A 26,755-nucleotide genomic window follows, 5' to 3' on the forward strand; every position below is an offset into this window, starting at 1 on the left:
ACTGTTCATTTCGAGAATGACATTGTAGAGTAGGTGTGAAAGGCTGGATCTGGCCAGTCTGAACATAGAACAGACAGAATATCTGGGCCAGATATGGCCGGTTTAAATGCTAAAGGGTCAATGATTACGATACATATACATTTAATGATTACGATACATATACACATACATACATACATACATACCAAAACAACTAGACATACATTCCTTATGGGATCACCCCCAGAGGGGTAACTGAGTTGCTCCTATGGGCATGATCTCCTAAGAAATATATACTTAGTGGGGATGGAAAAAAAAGGGAGGTCTTTATTTCTTTATTGCCCACAAGGAGCTAAACATAGAGGGGACAAACAAGGACAGACAAAGGTTTTAAGTCGATTACATCACCCCACCAGTGCATAACTAGTACTTAATTTATCGACCCCGAAAGCATGAAAGGCAAAGTCGACCTCGGCAGAATTTGAACTCAGAACGTGTAATGGCAGACAAAATACCGCTAAGCATTTCGCCTGACGTGCTAACATTTCTGCCAGCTCACCGCCTTTTTATCAACTGGTGGAACCAGCTCCACTTTCGGGGAATCAGACTAGACCAACAACAGCAACTTCGACAAACATACAAGTGGCTTTTACATGGTCTAGAAACAACAGCCAAATTCCCTCAGATCATACCCTTTAAAAAAAAAAAGACTAAAGTTATAGTGGCTGATATAAACCAAAATATGCACAGAAACAAGACAGTCACAGATAATGTGCCTTTTATTATAACAGGGTTGACACAGGAGCAAAACCAAAATCAAAAACAACACTTTGAAGATTTGAGACAAATATTGTAGAACTTACTGTATTTTCTATGTCTGATAAGTCAGCGAGTACTAGTTTCTCAACTTTTACACTGCTTGCATCTGGGATATCTAAGTCCTGCAATTGTCTACTCTGGGAGTCCATACCTCCAAATTTCGGAGACTTTTGGCTTGCTTTCTTGGCATTGTGGATGGAGTTAGATTTCGTCATATATTGCAGTAACATCAACAACTTAAAAAAAAAAAATAAACATATAAACACAAAAATATCTCTATATATACATATATAAATGGCAAAATGTCTGTGTGTGTGTGTGTATCCTTTATACAAATCCACAATTTTTCAGTTAGAGGGCTCGCACTTTCTATGGTCATTCAAAACCGTCTAAGGGTGGTTGTGAAGATCTTTTCATTTCCCCAGTTACCCTTGAAAGCCATTAAAAAAAAGAAAATTGATAAACCGACCCCTTATGTTTCAGGTAGCAAAAGTCTTTAATACAAGGGACGTAACTCCAGCAGTTTATTCTAAAGATATTAAAGCATAGCAAGGGAAATAACTCTTTACAACTCTGCATTTCCTTCCCTTTGTTATGTATCACACCTCTTTGGCTTTCAAATGTGCACGCTTTTTTCATTTGAGAAATGCAGGGAATAATTAACGAGTTAGACCAAGTGAATGACAAGAGAGCGGGATTTTCATGAAAGACCAAATATACTTGACTAGCACTAAACCCGACAACGCCGGGTCATAATGCTAGTTTTTAAATAAAAAAAAATTAGTTATTTTTCTTGACTTTCACCACTCCCCATAAAATATTTGCTTGTGATGTAACACACTAATCATATGCAAATATGCAAATCAGCTCTCACTACCACTTTCTATTGGCCAGTAAAAATAGAATGTGTACTACATCATATGAAATGTGGAGAATTGCAGATAGTGGAGGCACATGACCTAGTGGTTAGAGCAGCAGACTCGTGGTCAAGGGATAGCAGGTTCGAATCTCAGACTGGGTGATGTGTGTGTTTATGAGCGAAACACCTAAGCTCCGCGCGGCTCTGGCAGAAGGCAATGGCGAACTTCTGCTGACTCTCCACAACTTTCTATCACTCTTTCCTCCAGCATCTTGCAGCTCACCTGCGACGGACCGGCGTACCGTCAAGGTGGGGGACCTATACGCCAAGGAAACCAGCCCTTATGAGCCAGGCGTGGCTCGAGAAGGAACAAACAACAACAAACCCTACTATCAAAACCAAGTTAACTCAGTCCCCATGTCTCAAGTACACATGCACCAAAACAAGTATATTCAGTTCCCCAACTGTAATGGCTAATAAAGATTTCTGATATAGCCTCACAGCTACATGTTCAAGGGAGGTGGTGTAGTTGATTATATCGATCCCGGTACTTTATTAGTACTTTGTGGTGAGGTCAGGCCTAGTGTAATAATGGAGATTTGCTATAAGATAGGCTCTTTCCAATCCATACCAGCAACGAGAAAAACAAACACTACATAGCTGCCTGACCTGCTGAAAATAACAGTTAAATCTTCTTCAAACTGCCTTCCACTATCCTAAAACGAAAAAACAGACTGAATTATGCTTTTCTAGATATCCAAAGCATAACAGAGAGAGATGATGGTCATAACTGAAATGCCTTTGAGTTCTGTTCAGTAAGAACTCAACAACGGAAGCCTTTAAGATGATGATTATAGCCATGACAATAATTATGACAATGAACAAGGTGTGAGGCATCTTTCAAAGAATTTCGACATCACCATCCCCCAACACCAACAGCATTTCGTTTTGTTCTTACTCTCTTATTTTTCTATTTGTTTCAGTCATTTAACTGCGGCCATGTTGGAGCACTGCCTTTAGTTAAGCAAATCAACACCAGGACTTATTTTATCAGTCTTTTTGCCGACAACCAGCAGCGGTTGTCAAGCGATGGTGGGCCAACAAGCACAAATACAAACACATATATATATATATATATATATATATATATATATATATTATATATATATATATTATATATATATATATATATACACACACACACACGACAGGCTTCTTTCAGTTTTTGTCTACCAAATCCACTCACAAGGCTTAGGTCGGCCTAAAACTATAGTATAAGATACATGCTCAAAGTGCCATGCAGTGGGACTGAACCCAGAACCATGTGGTTGGTAAGCAAGCTACCTGAGATCTGCAGAATAAGTAAACTCACACATATCTAAATATATATTCTTTGACTTGCTTCAGTCAGTTGACTGTGGTCATGCTGGGGCAATGCCCTGGAGAATTTTAGTCAACCAAATCAACCCCAGGACGACTTATTTGTAAGCCTGGTACTTATTCTGTCAGTCCTTTTTAGTGAACCACTAAGTTATGGGGCGTAGGACATAAACACATCAATACTAGTTGTCAAGCAGTGGCAGGGGACGGGGACACACACACACATATATATTTGATGGGTTTCTCTCAGTTTCCATCTACTAAATCCACTCACAAGGCTTTGGCTAACCCAAGGCTATAGTAATAGAAACTTGCCCAAGGTCCCAAGCAGTGGAACTCAACCCAGAACCTTGTAGTTGAGAAGAAAACTTACCACATAGCCACACCTAAAAATTCAAAACCAACAACAATAACAGAATATATATATTTCTTTACTACCCACAAGGGGCTAAACACAGAGGGGACAAACAAGGACAAACGGATTAAGTCGATTACATCGACCCCAGTGCGTAACTGGTACTTATTTAATCGACCCCGAAAGGATGAAAGGCAAAGTCGACCTCGGCGGAATTTGAACTCAGAACGTAAAGACAGACGAAATACTGCTAAGCATTTCGCCCGGCATGCTAACGTTTCTGCCAGCTCGCGGCCTTTAATAATAACAGAATATAGAAACATTCTAACCTCCAAGTCTTTGAGTAACCATTGTTTACTGAGTCCAGTACCCTGGCTGGCAAGATCCACAAGACACTGGATTAGCGCCGGATCATAAACATCTTTCACAAAGAGTGCACTAAGATTGGTGAAGATTTGGTAGAGAAGTTTTTGTAACAAAGCCATCACCCAGGTGAGATCCATACAGAGTTTCTTTTTGTCTGCAACAGAAAACAAGAATTTACTATTATTTTTAGGTTAGTTTATTTTTTGTTGTTTTTTTCTAACCCTTTTCTCACCATATTTCTGGTGAAATACCTTGCATTTATTTCAATAAATTTTGAAAATAATGAAAATTTCAGCAAAATAACATTGTCATTATAATGTGGGGTGTTTGGAACATAATTTAAAACGAAATTTTCATGGAAGGTTTTAATTTAAATCGCTTTAAAATATGAAATTTATATTATAAATCCAGGGTGATTTCAGGCAGGCTGGTATCAAAAGGGTTAAAACTCACATCATCATTATCATCGTTTAACATCTTCTTTCCATGCTGGCATGGGTTGGACGGTTTGATATGGAACTGACAAGTTGGAAGCAGTCCAGACCCCAATTGTCTGTTGTGACATGGTTTCTATGGCTGGATGCCTTTCCTAATGCAAACTACCTAACAGAGTGTGCTAGATACTTTTTACGTGCCACCGACACAGGTGTGTTCATACAGCACCTGCACAGGTGCGCTTATGCAGCAGCAGCACAGGTGCTTTTTATGTGGCACTAGCATCTGAACGGACAAGCTTGTATGTATGGAAGACAGTGGTTTTGCTTATCAAGTACAGCAACATCATCATCATTTAACGCCCATCTTCCATGCTGGTATGGGATGGACAGGTTGACAGGAGCCAGCAAACCAGAGAGCTGCACCAAGCTTCAATTATCTGCTTTGGCATGGTTTCTACGGTTGGAAGCCCTTCCTAATGCCAACCACTTTATAAAGTGTACTGGATACTTTAATTTACTTTGGTAATTAGAGATGCAACTTTACTTTTAGGGATTTCATTTGCCTTTGTCTCTTCTTATAAAGGGCAACTATACTTTTACTTTTCAAGCTAAGTAAAAGCATAGTTGCCCTTACATGCAGTCTAGTCCCTTACAACCCTCTTTAGCTGAGCATCCCTAATCTTGCGAGCTCATAAATGCTGGTGCCATATAAAACATACCTCTACTGATGCTCTGTAAAAGCACCCAGTACACTCTGTAAAGTGGTTGGCATTAGGAAGGGCAACCAGCCAATGGAAACCATGCCAAAACAGACAGAGCCTGAATAGCCCTTCAGCTGGTCAGCTCATGTCAAACCATCTAACCTAAGCCAGCATGGAAAATAGACGTTAGATGGTGATGATGATGGTTTATGTGTCTGAACATGGAAAATTCCTTCCAAAGGCATACCACCATCATCATCATTTTAAAGTCCATTTTTTGATGTTTGCATGGATCAGACAGTTTATTGAAGCAGATTTTCTGAAGTCGGGTACCATTCTTGTTGCCAACCCTCACCCGTTTCCAAGCAAGGTAAAATTTTTACAAGGCTGGACATGTTTCGCATGGAAGATAGGAAACAAGGGATAACGCTTGCATGATGGCGATATTCCAACTCTCAAATAATGCCAAAACAAGTGGACACAAACACTCACATACATACATATAGGAAGGGCATCCTACCGTAGAAACCATGCCACAACAGACAATTGAAGTCGGGTCAGCTCTTATCAAACTGCCCAACCCATGCCAGCATGGAAAACGGACATTAAACGATGATGATGATATATTTAAGTGACACTCAGTAGGTTACGATGACACGAGTTTCAGTTGATCCGATTGATGGAACAGCCTGCTTTTGAAATTAACATGCAAGTGGCTGAGCACTCCACAGACATGTATACCCTTAATGTAGTTCTCAGAGAGATTCAACATGGCACAGAAATGTGACAAGGCTGGCTCTTTGAAATTCAGGTACAACTCATTTTTACCAGCTGAGCAATGTAAAATAAAGTGTCTTGCTCAAGGGCATAATGCACTACCAGGAATTGAACTCATGACATTTACAATCATGAGCTGAATACCCTAACCACTGAGTCACACAATGTTGCTTCTTTCAGTTTCCATCAACTAAATCCACTCACAAGGGTTGGGTTAGGTTGGCCTAGGGCTATACAAGAAGACTCCTGCCCAAGGTTTCATGTAGAGGGACTGAAATGTGAAACCATGTAGTTATGAAGCAAAACCCTTAACCACGTAGTTATGCCTGCGCCTGGGGAAAGATGGAAGAAAATCATAGAAAATGTAAAGAAAACATAAAAAAAAAAACACACAACAAAAGACAACTTACCCTTGAAAATTTTGCACAATTGTTTTATTAAATTAATAACGAGTTCGATGAATTTGTGTTCACACCTGGATATGTCAATGCCCTCGTTAACGACTGAAAAACTGTCATCATCTACCTGTAAGAGATGGAAAACAAAGATGAAAGCCCAAACAAGTGTATTTAGGATCACATTATTTTTATTTTATTTTATTTTATCTAGTTTCAGCTCACGTGCTGTGGCCATGCTGGGGCACCACCATTATCTAGATTTTCCATTTTTTAAAAAATTTTTGTAGCTGTGTAAAGAAGTGCTAATCTTTAACTGTGGAGGGAACCTATGGAAGACACAGGAAGATACGGGACGAGTTAGTGAAGCATGGTGTTTGAACATTGGGCTTCAGAGGTGGTGGCAAGTGACTGGGGCCTTTGGCGATATGCTGTGCTTAAGAAGACTCATCATGCTAAGTCAAATTGTAATCGTAACCAATGCTGGTAGCACATAAAAGTACCCATGCTGGTGACAAGTAAAAGGCACCCAATACACTATGTAAAGTATTTAGTGTTAGGAAAGGCATCTGGCCATAGAAACCATTCCAAATCAGACTGGAATCTGGTGCAGCTCTCCAGCTTACCAGTTCCAGTCAAACCATCTAACCCATGCCAGCATGGAAAGCAGATGCTAAATGATGACGATGATGATAATGAAAATAGTGTGTAATTTTGAGGGATGCTTGGCTGCTATTTCTAGCAGGGTGTGAAACCACATATAGCAATGGTTCCCAAGCTTTTTAATAAATCCAGGTCAGATCTAAAACCTGGATCTGTTTAGGAGGCCCACACTTAAAAGCGTAAAACACAAATCAATTAAATAAAAATCTATTATATTTATAGAGGGAAGACTATTGGGGGCTATCAGAAGGATACTGGAGGGCCGCATGTGTCCATGAGAGTCACAGTTGAAAGCTGCTGACATAGAGGCTCCTTCTATTGGCTTGACTAAATGCCATTGTAGATTCTGGTGGCGGCCCAAACAGCACAACAGATTCTGGTGGTGGCCCAAACACCCATCGAAGGTGTCATGCTGTGGGACTGAACCTGGAACCATGTGGTTGGGAAGCAAGCTTCTTACCAAGCAGCCACACCACATTCATTTTGGCAATGAAGTTTCTCAGGAGGGCATTCAAAGTGTTTCCATTGCCCACAATTTTAGTGGGTGTGCTCACACCCTTGTACCACCCACATCATATTCCCGAGTCCATGCACTAGACTCAGTTGGAGTCAATTTTTATTTAGAGTCACTGCCCACTTGGACAAGCTGAGGATCATCATGCCTCGCACATGTTCTGTTGGCATGCTTCCTACTCTACAGTGTACAGGTGTTATCCTCTTCGTCCTTTTCTGTCATCCTCTTTGTCACCATCATCATCATCAGAGTGGTTTTGGATGTAATTTGAGTATGATGAGGTTAATCATTAGAGTTGAGTCTGGGTGACCCTCTGGGTCAGATCTAAAACAAAATGCATACAGTTTAGGGGTCTGTGTAGGGGGTGTAAAGGTCAACCAGCCCAAACAGAATAGGAATAAACACCACATCTCTTTATGCTAATAGTTAAGGGAGGATTTTAACCAATCACAACAAGCTCAGAAAAGTAACAATTAACATATTTACTCATGAATAAGCCACACTACTACACTCCATGTCACACTCCACTCCACACCACGCCACATTCCACGCCACGCCACACACGACACCATGCCACACTGCATCACACCACACCACAACCCACATCACATTCCGCACCACACCACACCACACCCCGCATCACGCCACAATCCACATCACATTCCGCACCACACCCCACCCCACATCACACCACACTCCACGTCAAGCCACACTCCATGCTATGGTACACTCCATGTCACAGCACACTCTGCCTCGAGCTGCATCGCATCACACCACACTCTGAATCACACTACGCCCCACTCCTCCACACCAAGTCGCACTGCATCCCATTCCACTCCACTACCACTCCGAATACTTACACAGTGCACCTTCTTGCTGACCACATCAGCAATCAGAGTCTGACGTTTTTCACAGTAAGTTTTCAGTACAATTCCAGGTTTCTCCTTCTGACCATTCCAACTGTAGTGAATTAATGAGCCTATGGACGGAATCTGTAAAGAGGAGTAGACAGAGAGAAATAGTCAGACAGAGATAACATGAAAGATGGAGATACAGAAACTGACAGATTGAGAGACAGAGAAATAAATAGGAAGAATAAGAGAGAGAGAGAAAAAATTGGACGAATGAGACAGCAAGAGCATAAATGAACTTAAAAATTGGAGGCAACATGTGAGATGAACTAGAGATGTATTTTTTATTTTATTTATGCGCCCTTTTCAAGCCTAGCCAGGCTCATGGGTCCAGGTTTCCCGGTTTCTGTGGCGTATATGTTCTCCCCAGCTGGACGGACGCCAGCCCATTGCAGCGTTACTCAAGAAACAGGAAGAAAGAGTGAGAGAAAGTTGGGGCGAAAGAGTACAACAGGGGCCGCCACCACCCCCTGCCGGAGCCTTGTGGAGCTTTAGGTGTTTTCGCTCAATAAACACACATAATGCCTGGTCTGGGAATCAAAACTGCGATCCTCCAACCGCGAATCCGCTGCCCTAACCTTGTGAGTGGATTTGGTAGACGGAAACTGAAAGAAGCCTGTTGTATATATACATATATATGTATGTGTGTATATATCAAAAGAGACCAACAGGATAAGTACCAGGCTTAAGGAAAAGGTACTGGGGTCAATTCATTCAACTGAAAGCCTTTAAGATAGTGCCCCAGCATGGCCGCAGTTGAATGACTACAGCAAGTAAATGGTAAAAGATTACTTTTCCATTATTGGATTTATCTGATTTGTTTGATATACAAATATTATTATTATTATTATTATAATGATAATGATAATGATAATAATAATAATAATAACAGAAAATTGCACTACTAGGCACTGCACACATCCTACGCAGAACACTTTCCATACAATAACCATCAGAGCATCACAACAAATCACAGCACATACCCAAGGCACACAGAGCTGCGCTCGGTAGTGAAGTGAAAGCACGCTATAAAAATAAAACTACTGAATAATAATAATAATAATAATAATAATAATAATAATAAATGCCCTGATGCAGTACCAGGCAGTGGCTCTCATGGCTTCTGATCTTAACTGATTGGAAGTGTTATCATGTACATTGTTTTGTCTTGGTATAAAAGATGGGCTACAGCAAATATTCTGCTTAATACCACAGATTTGCTTGTCAGTTGTTTGACCTTAACCAGTTGAGCATGTCCCTTAGTGGCTGACGATATGTGCATCTCTGATCACGAGCAGAAGTAGTGGGGGAGCATCATAGCCATGTGTTGAGAGGGATTCTTTGGGATTTGAATAATTCACCTCTGGAAACATGGGTGGTTCTTTCAACATCCTTAAACAACCCTTATTCAGGGACCTTTTGAGCGAGATGGGCTACTCAACCTGAAGAAAATTCTAACTGGGCCCCACCTGCAAGGTCATGCGCTGTTTATCTTGATATGAGATCACCATGTCGCGCACATATGGTTGTGATGCATGTGCCTGGTGTACCCTTATCAGACGGGTAGTCATGATGGGTATATTGGGCTTCGTATATTTTACCCCAGTGTCACTTTGATGGCATGAACTGCTCTCTCACTCAATAATAATAATAATAATAGGGAGCATCATAGCCATGTGTTGAGAGGGATTCTTTGGGGTTTGAATAATTCACCTCTGGAAACATGGGTGGTTCTTTCAACATCCTTAAACAACCCTTATTCAGGGACCTTTTGAGCGGGATGGGCTACTCAACCTGAAGAAAATTCTAACTGGGCCCCACCTGCAAGATCATGCACTGGTTATCTTGATATGAGGTCACCATGTCGTGCACATGTTGTGATGTACGTGCCTGGTGTACCCTTATCAGACAGGTAGTCATGATGGGTATACTGGGCTTTGTATATTTTACCCCAGTGTCACTTTGATGGCATGCACTGCTCTCTCACCCAATGATAATCCTTTCTACTAAAGGCATAAGGCCTGAAATTTTGGGGGAGCGGGCTAGTCGATTACACTGACCCCAGCACTCCACTGGTACTTATTTTATTGACCCAGAAAGGATGAAAGGCAAAGTAAACCTTGGTGGAATTTGAACTCAGAATGTATCAATGGGCATAATATTGCTAAGCATTTCATCCAGCATGCTAACAATTCTGCCAGCTCACCATCTTTAATAATAATAATAATAATTCATCATTCACCATCTTTCCAAGCTGACATGGGTTGTAAGGATTAGACAGGAGCTGTCTAGGCAGAAGACTACACCAGGCTAATAATCATTATTATTAAATCTGTGTTTGTTTTGATATCAAAATTGAAGAAATTGGCTTTGTTTGTAAAACATTTTAGAGCTGGGTTTTGCACCCTCTAAGCAAGTTTCGTTCTTGCACTTCTGGGTCAAGTGCAACCAAAGCAAGTACAGATGTAAACAGATGTTAAATGACAATAAAAGATGGTAATGATAATAATAATAATAATAGTGATGATATGTGCACACTTACGTGAGGGAATCCTGTGAGTACAAACATGCAGAATAAAACCAGTGGGGTACCTTCCTGCAAGTGGAAGAAAGGAAAACATCAGTTTTAGGTACAAGCAAGACAATAACAGAGTTTGATTAATCCTTTTGATACCCCCTGCCCCCTGCACAAGACTACCCTTGGCCTGATGGCAAAAAACTTCCTATTTTGAAGTGGTTGAAATCATGTAAACAGTGAAATTGACATACTCACACACAAACACACACATACAAACATATACACATACACAAAAACACATGCACACACTCAAACACATACACACACACACACACATATATCTGCACAAAGGGATTTGTACAGTTTCCATCTACCAAATTCACTTACAAGATTGTGGTTGGACCAGGGACATAGCAGAAGACACTTGCCCAAGGTCTTGCACAGTGGGTCTGAACCAGAGACCACAGAGTTGAGAAGCCAACTTCTTAACCACACAACCATGCCCATGCTTACACAAAAACTAAAAACAGCAGGGTCACAAATGAAATGCTTTTGACCAAATGTCATCTGCTGGACCTGGAGTTCAACAACAACAACAACCACAACAAAAGAAAATTGTACTATAAATATTACATACAGGATTTGAGGCAAGTTTCTCAAAGAGTGGTGAGATGCACTCATAGAGGCAGTTAACCACCACTGGGTTCCAATGTTCAGTCTTGTTCAGCCTTTGTATCATACAAGCAATTGTGCACGCTTGCTGCGTGTTTCCACTGAAATAGAAAAATAAGATCAGAAAATTTAAGTTCACTTTGCATGCTTGTATATGTTTTGATAATATGTTAAATCAGTCCTTAATCAATATTTCATGTATACTGTACCAATATGTTATATCATCATCATCATTGGTTAATGTCTGCCTTCCATGCTGGCATGGGTTGGACAGTCTGACAGGAGTTGGCCAGGCAGGAGACTGCACCAGGCTCCTGTGTCTGTTTTGATATGGTTTTTACAGCTGGATGCCCTTCCTAACACCAAACCACCCAGCATAGTGGACTGAGAGCTGCATAGATATTTAATTCTATATTTTCATAATGAAGTATTGATACATGTTGACATGCTTTCATTCCTGGTCAGTACCATGTCAATATTATGTCAAAATCACATTAGTATTACATCAACACTTTGATATCATCACCATTTATTATCCACTTTACTATGTTGGCATAGCTTTGACAATATCCTGCCAACACCTTCTCAATATTGTGTTAATACTTTGTCAATATTACCTTGCAAATGCTGTGTCAACACATTGTCAATATGCCATGTCAATGCTGTGTCAAGACTTTGTCAATGTAACATGTCAATGTGGCATGTCAATGTGACATGTCAATGCTTGGTCAAAACTGTATCAATGTCTTGTTACTATTGTGTAAACACTTGTCAATATTTTATCAATATCTTGTAAATATTAAAACAAAAGTCTCATCAATGTTGTATATAATTATGTATAATTTCAAGCCATTTTGTGTCCAGCCATTCCTGACATAGATATTTCTCTATTCATCAAGGCTTTCTGATATTCTTCCAAACAGCCCTTCAAGGACCTCCCATTTCCAGTTGCACTCACAACTACCAACTGTCTACATTTAACTGTCAAGAATCAAGTTAAAAATAAAACATATACAGGTGCAGGAGTGGCTGTGTGGTAAGAAGCTTGCTTCCCAATTGGATGGTTCCAGGTTCACTTCCACTGCATGGCGCCTTGGGCAAGTGTCTTCTACTATAGCCTTGGGCCGACCAAAGCCTTGTGAGTGGATTTGATTGATGGAAACTGAAAGAAGCCTGTCATACATATGTACATATGTATTTGTGTGTCTGAATTTGCCCCCACCCCCACCATCACTTGACAACTGATATTGGTGTATTTACATCCCCATAAATTAGCAGTTCGGCAAAAGACACCGATAAACTAAGTACTAGGCTTACAAAGAATAAGTCCTGGGGTCGATTTGTTCGACTAAAGGTGGTTTCCAGCATGGCCGCAGTTAAATGACTGAAAAGAGTAAAAGAATAGTGGTTGACTTAGAAGACATAGCAGCCAAATCTTCCCTAAATCACACCTTTATTATCTCAAACAGAAATAAGAAAGGACACATTAGCTAATATACTATTGGATGGGTTGGAGGCATTTTTGGCACAGCTGTTTTGGTACCACTTATGTGACATCAGATGTTTTAATGTTTCTCTCATTTTTCCCTCTCTCCAACCTTCTTTCTGTTCAAGTGTGAGAATATTTCTATTTTGGGAGATGAGGAGGGGGAAAAGTGTTTAGGTCAGTCAGGTTCAATCATTAAACTGTAATCTATCTCTCTCTCTCACACACACACTTTCTCTCTGTCTCTGTCTCTCTCTCTCTTTCTGTATATGAGTGTAAGCATATTTCTCTTTATGTAGATGGAGAGGGGGTAAGTATTTATGTCAATTATGTTCAATCACTAAATTGTAATCTCTCTCTCTCCCTCTATCTATCTCTCTACCTATCTATTTCTATCTCTCTATCTATCTACTTCTGTCTCTATCTATTTCTATCTCTCTATCTATCTACTTCTATCTTTCTATCTATTTCTATCTCTCTATCTATCTATTTCTATCTCTCTATCTATCTATTTCTATCTCTCTATCTATCTACTTCTATCTCTCTATCTATCTACTTCTATCTCTCTATCTATCTATTTCTATCTCTCTATCTATCTATTTCTATCTCTCTATCTATCTATTTCTCTATCTTTCTTTCTATCTATCTCTCTATTGCTATCTCTCTATCGCTATCTTTCTATCTATCTATATCTCTATCTATCTCTCTGTCTATCTATATCTCTATCTATCTCTCTATCTCTCCTTATGTGTGTCAGCATATTTCTCTATATGTGTACAAGGAGAAGGGAAAGTGTTCATGTCAATCATGTCCAATTAATAAATTGTAATCTCTCTCTCTCTCTCTCTCTCTGTGATCATATTTCTCTTTATGTGGATAAGGAGATAGAATGAGTTTAAGTCAGTCATATTTAATTAATAAATTGTAATATCTCTCTCTTTTTCTCATTGTGTGTGTCTGTCTGTCTCTCTCTCTCTCACTCACTCTCTCACTCTCGTGCCAAAAAGTACTGTCACTAAATCAGCTTCACCCAACTATCTCATTCCAGTCCTGGATGTATCAAAAGTGAGACAAGATGGTCATGGTCGGAGCACTTTATAAACACGGATGTACATGACTGAGCAAGCAGAGATTAAAAAAACAACATGACACTGAGAAGTTAAACTCACTATTCAACATTACAGGCACCTTGGTGAAGAAGGAAATTGATCATTTTCTCGCCGATCTTTGCTGTAGCCGAAGGGAAGTCAGGAAGATCACCAGCCAGCGATTCTATCGATTCATCAGCACACTGGGAAAGAATGCAAGAAAGGAAAATTCAAGAAAAATTAGGAAAAATTAAACAGAATTCATTCATAAATGGCTCTCATGGAAGATGAAGAGCCTTTAAAATATTAAGATTAGGGGTTAGAACAAGCAAATAGTAAAACAATAGATTCTCTTTTCCTTTTTCTCTCTCTCTTCGCCACCATAACTATCTCTGCCGCCACCATCACTACCATTAAATAGACCCCATACAGTCATGAATGACTGTGGGATTGCACCCAGAAAGTTCTCCTCCTAAGCTCAAGGCTGGGCAAGGTTTTTTTACGGAAGACCAGCAGTTGCCCGTGCATACCAGCCCCTCCTCTCCACACCACTGATGTTAAAGACCGATACAGCTTGGCACTAGTGATGTCGCAGCTCATTTCTACAGCTGAATGAACTGGAACAACATGAAATAAAGTGTCTTGCTCAAGAACACAACACACAGCCCAATCTGAAAATCAAACTCACTACCTGATGATTGTGAGCCCAATACTCTAACCAATGAGCCATGCACCCTCACTACCATTATTTCCCAACATTTTAATATGTTTCTTCAAGATGGTAGGTGTTGGATGGTTCTTCCATACACCGTCCATTTTAATCATCTTGAGTCTTTCAAATTCTTTTCTCCAATGCAATCTTGAGATCAGATCTAAGCAGGTTTTCCCCGGCTTTTCCCCTCCACAAATACTTTCCACTGCCAGCACACACCTCTACTTTACCCAGCAAACAGCTTCTACTCTGAGAAACATGTCCACACCAATACATTCCTTAGTCATCCTACAAACATCAGCTTCTTATTTCTTTATTGCCCACAAGAGGCTAAACATAGAGGGGACAAACAAGGACAGACACACGGATTAAGTCGATTATATCGACCCCAGTGTGTAACTGGTACTTATTCAATCGACCCCGAAAGGATGAAAGGCAAAGTCAACCTTGGCGAAATTTGAACTCAGAACATAACAGCAGACGAAATACCGCTAAGCATTTTGCCCGGCGTGCAAACGATTCTGCCAGCTTGCCACCTTACCAAGCAAATACTAACACTAAAAGACTAGACATAAATAGTTGACTAAAAGAACTTAAAAGCAGACCCTTAAGATGGCTGCAGTCTAATGACTGAAACCAGTAAAAAGAACAAAAGGATAAAACATGAAAGATACAAGAAAAATTAAGGAAAAAGGTTAACGAAAGGAATATACCTTGAGGGAGCTTCTACAGAGGAGACGTGTCAGCAGCCCAGTTGCCATAAACCGGGTTGTGCTGTCGTAATTGGTGTCAATGCTGCAAATATAAAGAAAAGGTGCAATCAGAAATGTGTAGTCTAAACAACGCAATAGATTTTACTGAGCTTGATGTGTCTTCTGAAATATAGCGGACCGGATCACCAGACGTCTCGATGACAAGGGACTGAGACTTCAAGTGATTCACTGTACCTGAGAAGACACGACAAGCTAAGTAAAATCGCAGCCCATCCATACATACAGGTATGTCGTTTATGGCCGTGCCCCCCACCCCCACCCCACCCACTCCCTTTCCCAGCTGAGAGGTCTTTGTCTTTTAGGTACTGGTTCCACATAAAATGCACTCATGCCTGTGGCAGGTAGGAAGCACACAAGCCGTTCCCACATTAAACACACTCGTGCCGGTGCCATGCTGAGTGCACTGGCGTCAATGCCACATTAACTGCACTCGTGCCAGTGGCGCATAGGGGCGCCCATGCCGGCAGCACATAAGCACCCAGCACACTCTGTAAAGTGATTGGCATTAGGAAGGGCATCCTGCTGTAGAAGCCATGCCAAAACAGACAATTGGAACCTGGACAACTCACTGGCTGGTCAGCTCCTACCAAACTGTCCAACCCATGCCAGCATGGAAACAAACATTAAACGATGATGATGAGATGTATATTTGTTTTTTCTACAATACTGCTTTGCATAGCTATTATATAATTTGTTTGAACCAAGCAGCCTTTGTATTCTGTCAGTAAATATTTTCCTGTGCTGGTGGCATGTAAAAAGCACCCACTACACTCACAGAGTGGTTGGCGTTAGGAAGGGCATCCAGCTGTAGAAACACTGCCAGATCAGACTGGAGCCTGGTGCAGCCTCCTGGCTTCCCAGACCCCGGTCGAACCGTCCAACCCACGCTAGCATGGAAAACGGACGTTAAACGATGATGATGATGCTGATGAAAGCTACAACTTCTGAAGTAATTTTAGAGTTATCTTGCTTGGTATCTGGGGCTGACAATAGCTAAGGAATTTGAGGATGTGCTAAGATGACTGTTGGTGTTTCATCAGCTGTTGTCTAAAGGAAGAATTTTCTCCGTGGCAAACCACAGTGAAAATAGCCTTTACATGAGTCAAATATGTCCCAAACATATCCAAACTGATCTAAAACAACATATATATGTATATACATAAATAACAAACAATAAGAATGAGTATTCAAGACCATATTGATTGGTAAAGATTCTTTATTTGTGTACTAAGACTACCATTGGTTTCAGGTTAAGGAATACCTCAACAATAGGCTTGATAATTGTTGAGGTATTCCTTAACATGAAACCAATGGTAGCCTCAATACATAAATAAATATTATATATATATATCAATGGAGAGAGATAACTCTAAAAGTAAATCAATAAATATGGATCAATACAATGACCACTTGACAAAATACTAAGGGCTGGGGTGATATAATTAACTAAAATCCTTAAAGATGGTATCCCAGCATGGCCCCTACCCATCAGCTAAAACCAGTAAAAGAATGAAAATAAACAAATAAGAAGAAAAAGCCTACATACAATGATATTTTCAGCATGGTTTTCAAGAAATGTGTGAAGGTCTCGAGGCTCATATTTTCACTTTTGTTGGCAGTTATCTGGTAAGGAAAAACAATGATCGTAAACACCATGCCAAATGAGACAAAGAAGTCTGGAGTAGACTCCTGCCTGGCCGGCTCCTGCCTGGCCAGCTCCTGTCAGACTGTCCAATCCATACAACCATGGAAGGCAAGCATTAAACAATGATGATTTAAACAATGCAAACTTCAGGTGGAAAAGCATCAAATATAAAACAATTTCAAATTTTGCCAGTGGGCCAGCAGTTTTGGGGGTCAAGGGAAGAAGTTGATTACACTGACCCCTTACTTGACTGGAACTTATTTTACCGACCCCAAAAGGATGAAAGGCAAAGTTAACCCCTGATGGAATTTGAACTCAGAACATAAAGACAAAATGCTACAAAACATTTTGCCTGATATACTAACAATTCTGCTAGTTCAAAATTTAATAATAATTCTTTCTTTTATAGGCAAAAGGCCAGAAATTTGTGGGGAGGGGCTAGTCGGTTACATTAACCTCAGAGTTTGGATGGTACTTGTTTTATTGACCCTAAAGGGATGAAAAGCGAAGTCAACCCCAGCAGAATTTTAATTCACAACAGGAAGATAGACAAAATGCCACAAAACAATTTGTCTGGCATGGTAACAATTCTGCTGGTTTGCTGCCTTAATAATCCTTTCTATTATAGGCACAAGGCCTGAAATTTGGGGGAAGAAGACTAGTCGATCACAATGACCACAGTGTTTCACTGGTACTTAATTTATCAACCCCAAAAGAATGAAAGGCAAAGTCGACCTCAGTGGAATTTGAACTCAGATCACAGCAACAGACAAAATACTGCTAAGCATTCTGCCAGCTTGCCACCATTTTAATAATAATAATACTCCTTTCTATTACAGGCACAAGGCCTGGAGTTTGTGAGGAGAGGACTAGTTGATTATATCAACTCCAGTGTTTCACTGGTACTTAATTTATCGACTCCAAAAGGATTAAAGTCAGAGTTGACCTCGACGAAATTTGAACTCAGAACGTAGTGGCGGAATTTGAACTCAGATCATAACGACAGGCAAAATACCTATTTCTTTATTACCCACAAGGGGCTAAACACAGAGGGGACAAACAAGGACAGACATAGGTATTAATTCGATTACATCGACCCCAGTGCGTAACTGGTACTTATTTAATCGACCCCGAAAGGATGAAAGGCAAAGTTGACCTCGACGAAATTTGAACTCAGATCATAACGACAGGCAAAATACCATTAAGCATTTCATCCGGCATGCTAACGATTCTGCCAGCTCGCCACCTAGATAATAACAATTCTTTATAGTATAGGCAGAGAGCCAGAAATTTGGTGGGTAGAGGATTAGCTGATACCACTAATCCAACTACTTGACTAATAATTATTTCATCAACCCTGAAAGGATGAAAGGCTATGTGAACCTTAGCAGAAACTGAACTCGGAACACAATGAACCACAATAATAATGATAATAATAATAATAATAATAATAATAATAATAATAATTGTTTCTAATTTAGGCACAAGACCAGCATTTTTAATGGGAGAGGTTCAATCATTATCTTACAAAGACAGTACTTGGCTGGTAGATTATTTTGTCATTCCTTCACGGCTGAAAGAGACAAAAGTTGACCTGGGTAGGATTTGAATAGAAAATGTAAAGAACCAGAACAAATACCACAAGGCATTTTCTCAGCTATTTTAATGATTCTGCCAATTTGCAACCTTAACAAACAACAATCCCTTCCCCTCAAAATGAATTTCCACGGCCAGCAATTTTGAGGGTATCATTTTGAGAGGAAGCGATACCCTTGGACCCAGTGCTTGACTAATACTTTAGTGTACTAACACCCCCACCCCTCACCTCCAGAGCAATGAAAGGCAATGTGGTTTATATGATGGGAAATATAATTTCAAAATTTTCATGGTGGACAGAGTGAGGATCTGATCAAAAGACTTTGCAATTAAAAGAAGTGGGAGAAAAGTGGAAATATACAAAAATAAACATTATTTTCCGTTTTACTGTTAGTTTTGTTTCATTTTGAAAAATGAAAAATACACGGTTTATTATTGTTCATAATTTAAATTACATAACAGGGACACCAAAATCTTTTAAGTGCTTAGGGCTTCAATGGGTCTTAATCCAGCCCTGTGTGTTTGTGTGTGTCTATATATATATATATATTTATACATATACACACATACATACATGTGGAGACGCAATGGCCCAGTGGTTAGGGCAGCAGACTCGCGGTCGTAGGATCATGGTTTCGATTCCCAGACCGGGCGTTGTGAGTGTTTATTGAGCGAAAACACTTAAAGCTCCACGAGGCTCCGGCAGTAGATGGTGCTGATCCCTGCTGTACTCTATCGCCGCAACTTTCATTCACTCTTTCTTCTGTTGGCCTGCTCGCTTAGCCAGCGGGGTGGCGTCATTTGAAGGCTAAAACAATGCAAAGCGCATTGTGACCAGCGATGTGTAGCAACATCTGATAGCCTGGTCGGTCACAGTGATCACGGTGATATACATACATACATACATACACACATTTAAATGGCGTCATTTAAAGGCTAAAACAATGCAAAGCACATTGTGACCAGCGATGTGTAGCAACATCTGATAGCCTGGTCGGTCACAGTGATCACGGTGATATACATACATACATACACACACAATGGGCGTCTTTCAGTTTCCATCCACCAAATCTATAGTAGAAGATACCCGAGGTGCATACCGTCGATTTAGAGTTTCCTGAGAACAATGTACCAAGCAGGGAGAGCAGTTTGAAGTGGATGTGGCTGGAGAAAAACTGTTCATCACATGTCTCCAGTAACAGTGGTTCTTTCAAGAAGTTCATTTCGTCTGAAACAACAACAACAAAACATAAATAACATGGTGGAAATATTGAATGGCTAGACTTGTCTAATCATCATCATCATCGTTTAGCATCCGCTTTCCATGTTAGCAATGGTTGGACGGTTCAACTGGGGTCTGGGAAGCCAGAAGGCTGCACCAGGCCCAGTCTGATCTGGCAGTGTTTCTACGGCTGGATGCCCTTCCTAACGCCAACCACTCCGTGAGTGTAGTGGGTGCTTTTTACGTGCCACCGGCACAGGTGCCAGACGAGGCTGGCAAACGGCCACAATCGGATGGTGCTTTTTATGTGCCACCGGCACGTGTGAATGAAAGTGAGGGAAGCGAAGAGCATAAGATCTGTAACTTGAGACTGGTCATGCATATATATTTAGCTTCACATGTATAACATATGGGTGCACGTGTGTTATAGGTAACTGTGCCACATACAAAGCACCCTTGCCAGTGCTATGTGCAAAGCACCTGTGGCAGTTTCACAAATAAGGCACATATGCCAGTGCCACATATAAAGTACCCATGGCAGTGTCACATAAAAAGCACCCGGTTCACTGTAATGCAGTTGGTGCTAGGAAAGGCATCCATCCAACCATAGCAACCATGCCAAAACAGGCAATAAGAGACAGGGTAACTCTGCAGCTGGCTGGCACCTGTCACACTGTCCAGCCCATGCCAGCATGGAAAATGGTCGTTAAATGATAATGACAATGATGATGATGTGCGTGAGCATATGTATGTGTAGAATGGGGTGTATGTTTGAGTGTATAAACAATGCTTACTATTCTTATTTAGTAAAATAACTTAGCTAGTGTTAGGAACATAAATTGTGACTAAGGTTTGGTGGAAGATTTTAATTCAAAACTTATGAAAACAAAACATTTGTACTCAAAGCCAGAGCCAGTTTCAGCCGGGTTGGTAACGAAAGGGTTAATGTTCTCTTTTCCATGTTTGAATGCATCGGAAAGAGTTTGTTGAGGCAGGTTTTCTAAGGCCAGATACCTTTCTTGTTGCCAATCCTCAGCCATTTCCAAACAAAGTAATATTTCTCCATGCCTGAACATGGTCTCGAAGAGTATTCGAAACATCAATCAAGTGATGTCAAAACAAGTACACACACATACACACACACACAATAGACTTCTTTCAGTTTGTCTACCAAATCCGCTCAGAAGATATTGGACAGCCCAGGACAATAGTAGAAGACACCCAAGGTGGCATGTAGTGAGACTGAACCTGAAACCATGAGGTTAGAAGGCAAATTTCTTAACCACACAGCCATGCTCATAATTATAATCAAAAATACCAAAGCTATGATCATCTCATCATTTTGTTAAGGATAGCATGTGTCCTCATCTGTTTTAAGCCATTAGGATGTAATTTGAAGAAATTTTTTACATGCTATTTTTTCCATGACTGCATACAAGTATCTATAGAGAAAATAAAGTTCATGTTGATTGGGACTTCAAATTTCACCTATCAGTTCAGTCAACCAGTGAAGAAAGCTTCAATTTCTCACATCTGTAAAAGAAAAGCAATAGGATGGTGGGGTAGGCAATTAGATAAGGTATATACTCACTCTCGCTGAACCCGTTCAGGAGGTCATTTAGTACCATGTTGATACAGTTGTTGTTGAGATTAACAGCCAATTCGTGGTACCGGATTCCACATGTGTCAGCAGGCTGGTGCGTCATCCTGTTTAACTGCAGAGCCAGGCAGCTATATAGGAGCCAGGCATGTTGTTGTATGTAGGTCTCTATCACAATGGACTTTGCTACACAAATAAACAAATATACCATTTTATACATAGGTTTGTACATGTATGTGTGTGGTTGTTGTAAGAAATTTAACCCTTCAGCATTTAAACTGGCCGTATCCAGCCCAAATATCTTACCTCTTTTATATTCTAACCAACCAGATCTTGACTGTCATACCTACCTTACATTGTAGTTCTAAAAATATACGATCTCATCGTAAAAATTTTGAAGCTATGAGATAATGCAAAATTAATTCAAAACAGTCTGATTATAAGTAAGCATTATACTTGACAAAATAATCTTAATACTAAAAGGTTAAATACAATGGCTTAAGAAAGAGAGATTTATCTTCGGTGCTAGAAAGAGTCACATGACAGGCAGCCATCTTTAACCGTTTCACCTTCCGTGTTCTCTGTCAAATGTAATGTTTATTTATTCAACATTGATATAAATTAATCATGTACTATCTCATAGCTTCAAGATTTGGATGATGTGATTGCTTATTTTTAGAATGACTTTGCAAGGCTGGTGTAAAAGGCTGGATCTGGTCAATTTGAACATAGAATGGATAGAATATTTCCATTATCTCCTTAGCTGGAAGTAGGCTTAGAAATTAACCCAAATTACAATTGTACCATATTTGATGGCATAAAAGACACATGGGCTTATTAGACATATCCCAACTTCAGCAGCACAGAGTCACGAAGACAGCTGCCTTGTATCACAGAGATGTTTCATTGTAGTCTTAACGTTTCTTAGATTAGTGTTCTACCATAACCAGTATTTGCTTTCATTTGCACTCCTCTCTCAGTAGTTTCCAAATGATTATTGACGGAGCATATTTAAGCCTTCAGCATTCAGATTATTCTACAGTTCTATATTTAAGAGATGAGGAATTATGAACATTATTTACATATGACAGATATTTGTCCTCACCTTGTTTGTTGTTAACACAACATTTCGGCAGATATACTCTCCAGTTTTCATTAGGTGTCTTGGGGAAATTTCAAACCTGGGTTCTCATTCCTAAGGTATTTTTCGATGTTGTTATTATTATTATCATTATTATCATTATTATTATTCAGGTCACTGCCTGGAATCGAACTCAGAATCTTGGGGTTAAGATTCTGAGTTCAATCCCAGGCAGTGACCTGAATAATAATAACAACAACAACATCGAAAAATACCTTAGGAATGAGAGCCCAGGTTCGAAATTTCCCCAAGACACCTGATGAAGGCTGGAGGGTATATCAGCCGAAATGTTGTGTTAACAACAAACAAGGTGAGGACAAATATCCATCAAATGTAAATAATATAAATAATGTCAGATTATTCTATCGAATATAATGCTTATTTATTCACATTGTTTTGAAGTAATAATGCATTATCTCATAGTTTTGAGATTTCAACGATGTGATTGTTTCTTTTCAAAATGACATTGCAGAGTAGGTGTGAAAGGCCAGATCTAGCCAGTTTGAACATAAAATAGAATATATGGCTGGTTTAAATGTTAAAGGGTTAAGCTTATCCAGTTGTAATGGATCAGCTGGTACTAGTCACATGGCCAGTACACTATTATGATAATTCCCTTCAGAGGACCAGTAATAATAATGATAATGTTTAACAGCCATGTATGCACACATCAATGGATTGATGGATAGATACACACACACATGTACATACATAAATGGCAATGTAGTGTAATAAAAAAAAATATCCAGATTTTGATTAGTGCTAGTTGCAATTAAAATACATGTAAATTAGAATAATTTTTGAAGAATCATAATAAAGATGGTGAGAGAAAGAGAGAGACCATAACTTACATTTGAGGCGAGGAATGATTTTGACTTTGTGACTAGTTTTGTGGCTAAAATATTAAACAATACAACAGTTAATTATATTTGATAAAACAATAATTATAAATTTAACTACATAATGCCAAAATTTGCCACTAATATGGAAGCAGGATAATTGACAGATAATAAAAAGCACTGAATCAAAATAGTAACAAAATACAAACAAGTGTGTATATATATGTGTATATATATATATATATATATATATATATATATTATATATATATATATATATATATAATATTATTAGAGGCAAAACCACTATTTTGCAAAACAAACAAAGAAAGACTTAATCAATACATAAAATTTTAATAAAAAGTCAAAAAAACCGCCACTACAATTGTTTCTTGTCCTGATCGACAATCTTCAGGTGGACTTCCAATAAGTCAGTTTCAAATTATGAAACTGACTTATTGGAAGTCCACCTGAAGATTGTCGATCAGGACAAGAAACAATTGTAGTGGCGGTTTTTTTGACTTTTTATTAAAATTTTATGTATTGATTAAGTCTTTCTTTGTTTTGCAAAATAGTGGTTTTGTCTCTAATAATATTATATAATATTTTACAATAAAATTGGATTTAATCCTAAATCTGATTTTTTCCCTGTAAATTTGGATTTATTCCCTAATATTTATTATTATTATATATATATATATATATATATATATATACTCTCTTTACTCTTTTACTTGTTTCAGTCATTTGACTGTGGCCATGCTGGAGCACCGCCTTTAGTCGAGCAAATCGACCCCAGAACTTATTCTTTGTAAGCCTAGTACTTATTCTATCAGTCTCTTTTGCTGAACTGCTAAGTTACGGGGATGTAAACACACCAGCATTGGTTGTCAAGCGATGTTCAGCCAGTGTGGCAGGGTAGGCTCATTAAGCCAGTAAGATTTCAAGGTAAAATTCAGACTCCACATCAGAACATGGTTGGTGGAGAGAATATGCGGTGGCCTGCGGTGAACTGAACATGGGCAGTCCAATCTATTGTTTGTTTGTTTGTTTGTTTGTATGTACGTACGTATGTATGTACATATGTATGTATGTATGCATGTATGTATGTACATATGCATGTATGTATGTATGTACGTACGTATGTACGTATGTATGTATGTATGTATGTACATATGTATGTGCGTACGTATACACTGGGTAAGAGCATAAAAAGTGTACCTCTCTGCCAAGCCAGTGCTGAGCGAGTGTGGCAGAGTAGGTTCATCAAATCAGTATGATCTCAAGCTGAAATTCATGGCCTCCACATCAGAACATGGTTGGTTGGAGAGAACATATGAGGTCTTCATCCTGCAGTGGACTAAACATGGGCAATCCAATCCAGTTCATCACTTCAAACAGAAATAAATATGAAAATATAAGGGTGAAAAAAGCAGATAGAACTTACGGTGAAGGAACCTGTCCAAGCTTGTAACATCCGAAACAGACATGGTAGCTGCATTCAGCACATTGAACTCTGGTCCCCATAATATAACCGTTACAAACATCACAGTGATAACTGTAAATTGAGTAAATATAAAATAAAAGAAAAGAGAATCAGTCTTAAATAAAGTCATTACCATGATCATCATCACACAGCTTATAATTAGACATGTACTATGTCCACAGCCAGGATATCTACATGTAGGTAAGTACCATAGTGTGCTACTTTACTAAGTCTATGGCCACGATACACAACAATCATCAGCTGAGTCCACCTAGATATATGTAGGTACCACAGAATAGTAAAAAGCACATTACTGTGTCCACAGCCAAGATACTTAACTCTCACTAGATCGGTCCACCTAGCTATAAGTAAGGGCCACAATTTGGTATAGTTTTATAGCATTTATGGCAATGGACTCACTGTACTGAGTCAATTACCAATGTTAAATGTTGAAGACATTCGCACACACACCTACAGACACGCACAACATTACAATTTGTCAGGCTTTCATTAAACTTCTTGTGCCATTATTACAATACATGTATGATGACCCCTTTCTCATTAAACCCTCCGATCATCAATCGGTTCACCTAGCTGTAAATAAGTATTACAGTCTGGTATAATTAGACAATGTTCTTGAACAAGACACTTAACTAACAAAATCCCAACCCACCAAGCTATAAACAGGTACCACAGTATAATATCATTCCCTGGGCATGGATTCACTGAAGCTCCGGCGTCTGGCGACGGACTTGGTAAACGCCCACAAAGTTGTCAACCACCTCACCAATAACAACACTGAACACCTTTTTGATCTCCATGTGTCTAACACACGTGGACATGCCTACAAAGTCAGAAAACAACACAGCTCCCATGACTTTCGGAAACATTTCTTCACGCTTAGAGTTGCTGAAGCATGGAATAAACTGCCTGCGTCAGTTGTTGACTGCCATGACACTGCATCCTTTAAGGCCCTCATGCTTTCCGAAATCCGTCGAAACTACACCTGATTATATATGCACTTTAGATGAGTTGTAGTGCACCTGAGCACTGTACACAATGTTTATTATTATTATTATTATTACACTGTGGTCATAGCCAAGACCACTGTTAACAGCTCAGTGGACAAGGCTGTTGGAGTTAAAACTTTTGGCAACAAAATCTGCATAGTATCCATCAGTGGGTATGAAACCCTACCACCCTGTCCATCCTCAGCAAACTGGTAATCCTTAAGATAAAGTACTTACGCTATGTATATGATATCATGATCTTCGTTATGGTCTTCATTTTCTTTATCGTTCTTGAAACAACCTGGGAAAAAGAAAAGCCACATTAATTCCTTAACATTTAAATGGGCCAAATTTAGCCTAAATATTCTACCTGCTTTACATTCAAACTGGTACGATCCAGCCTCTTGCGCCTAGCCTGTGATGTCATTCTAAAGATAAAGAATCACATTACTGAAATCTAAAACCTACAAGATAATATATGATTAATTCAAAACAATGTGAATAAAAATAAGTATCGTTTGACAGAGTAATCCGAAAGCTAAAGGCTTGAGTCAAATATGATATCATTATTATTATTGAGTGAGAGAGCAGTGCATGCCATCAAAGTGACACTGAGGTAAAATATACGAAGCCCACTATACCCATCATGACTACCCACCTGATAAGGGTACACTAGGCACATGCATCACAACCATATGTGCGCGACATGGTGATCTCATATCAAGATAAACAGCGCATGACCTTGCAGGTGGGGCCCAGTTAGAATTTTCTTCTGGTCGAGTAACCCATCCCACTGAAAAGGTCCCTGAAT

The 26,755-nt window shown here is 39.5% G+C and overlaps 1 protein-coding gene across 1 annotated transcript in view; it reads right to left on the minus strand.

Annotated features, from left to right (window-relative positions):
- The window catches only part of LOC115228010 (zinc finger ZZ-type and EF-hand domain-containing protein 1), a 155,888-nt gene that overhangs the window by 22,012 nt on the left and 107,121 nt on the right, over window positions 1–26,755 (minus strand). The window contains exons 52-65 of the mRNA XM_029798686.2: window positions 26,182–26,245; window positions 24,896–25,006; window positions 23,461–23,504; window positions 21,460–21,654; window positions 19,747–19,874; window positions 16,952–17,028; window positions 15,346–15,427; window positions 14,002–14,123; window positions 11,312–11,447; window positions 10,699–10,752; window positions 8,106–8,237; window positions 6,084–6,198; window positions 3,722–3,912; window positions 843–1,034 (exon numbers count right to left, since the gene is read on the minus strand). Of these exons, the coding sequence (XP_029654546.1) occupies window positions 843–1,034; window positions 3,722–3,912; window positions 6,084–6,198; window positions 8,106–8,237; window positions 10,699–10,752; window positions 11,312–11,447; window positions 14,002–14,123; window positions 15,346–15,427; window positions 16,952–17,028; window positions 19,747–19,874; window positions 21,460–21,654; window positions 23,461–23,504; window positions 24,896–25,006; window positions 26,182–26,245 (1,643 nt within the window). The remainder of the gene's footprint in view (window positions 1–842; window positions 1,035–3,721; window positions 3,913–6,083; window positions 6,199–8,105; window positions 8,238–10,698; window positions 10,753–11,311; window positions 11,448–14,001; window positions 14,124–15,345; window positions 15,428–16,951; window positions 17,029–19,746; window positions 19,875–21,459; window positions 21,655–23,460; window positions 23,505–24,895; window positions 25,007–26,181; window positions 26,246–26,755) is intronic.

Source organism: Octopus sinensis, unplaced genomic scaffold, assembly GCF_006345805.1.
Source record: "Octopus sinensis unplaced genomic scaffold, ASM634580v1 Contig08889, whole genome shotgun sequence".
Lineage (NCBI taxonomy): Eukaryota > Metazoa > Mollusca > Cephalopoda > Octopoda > Octopodidae > Octopus > Octopus sinensis.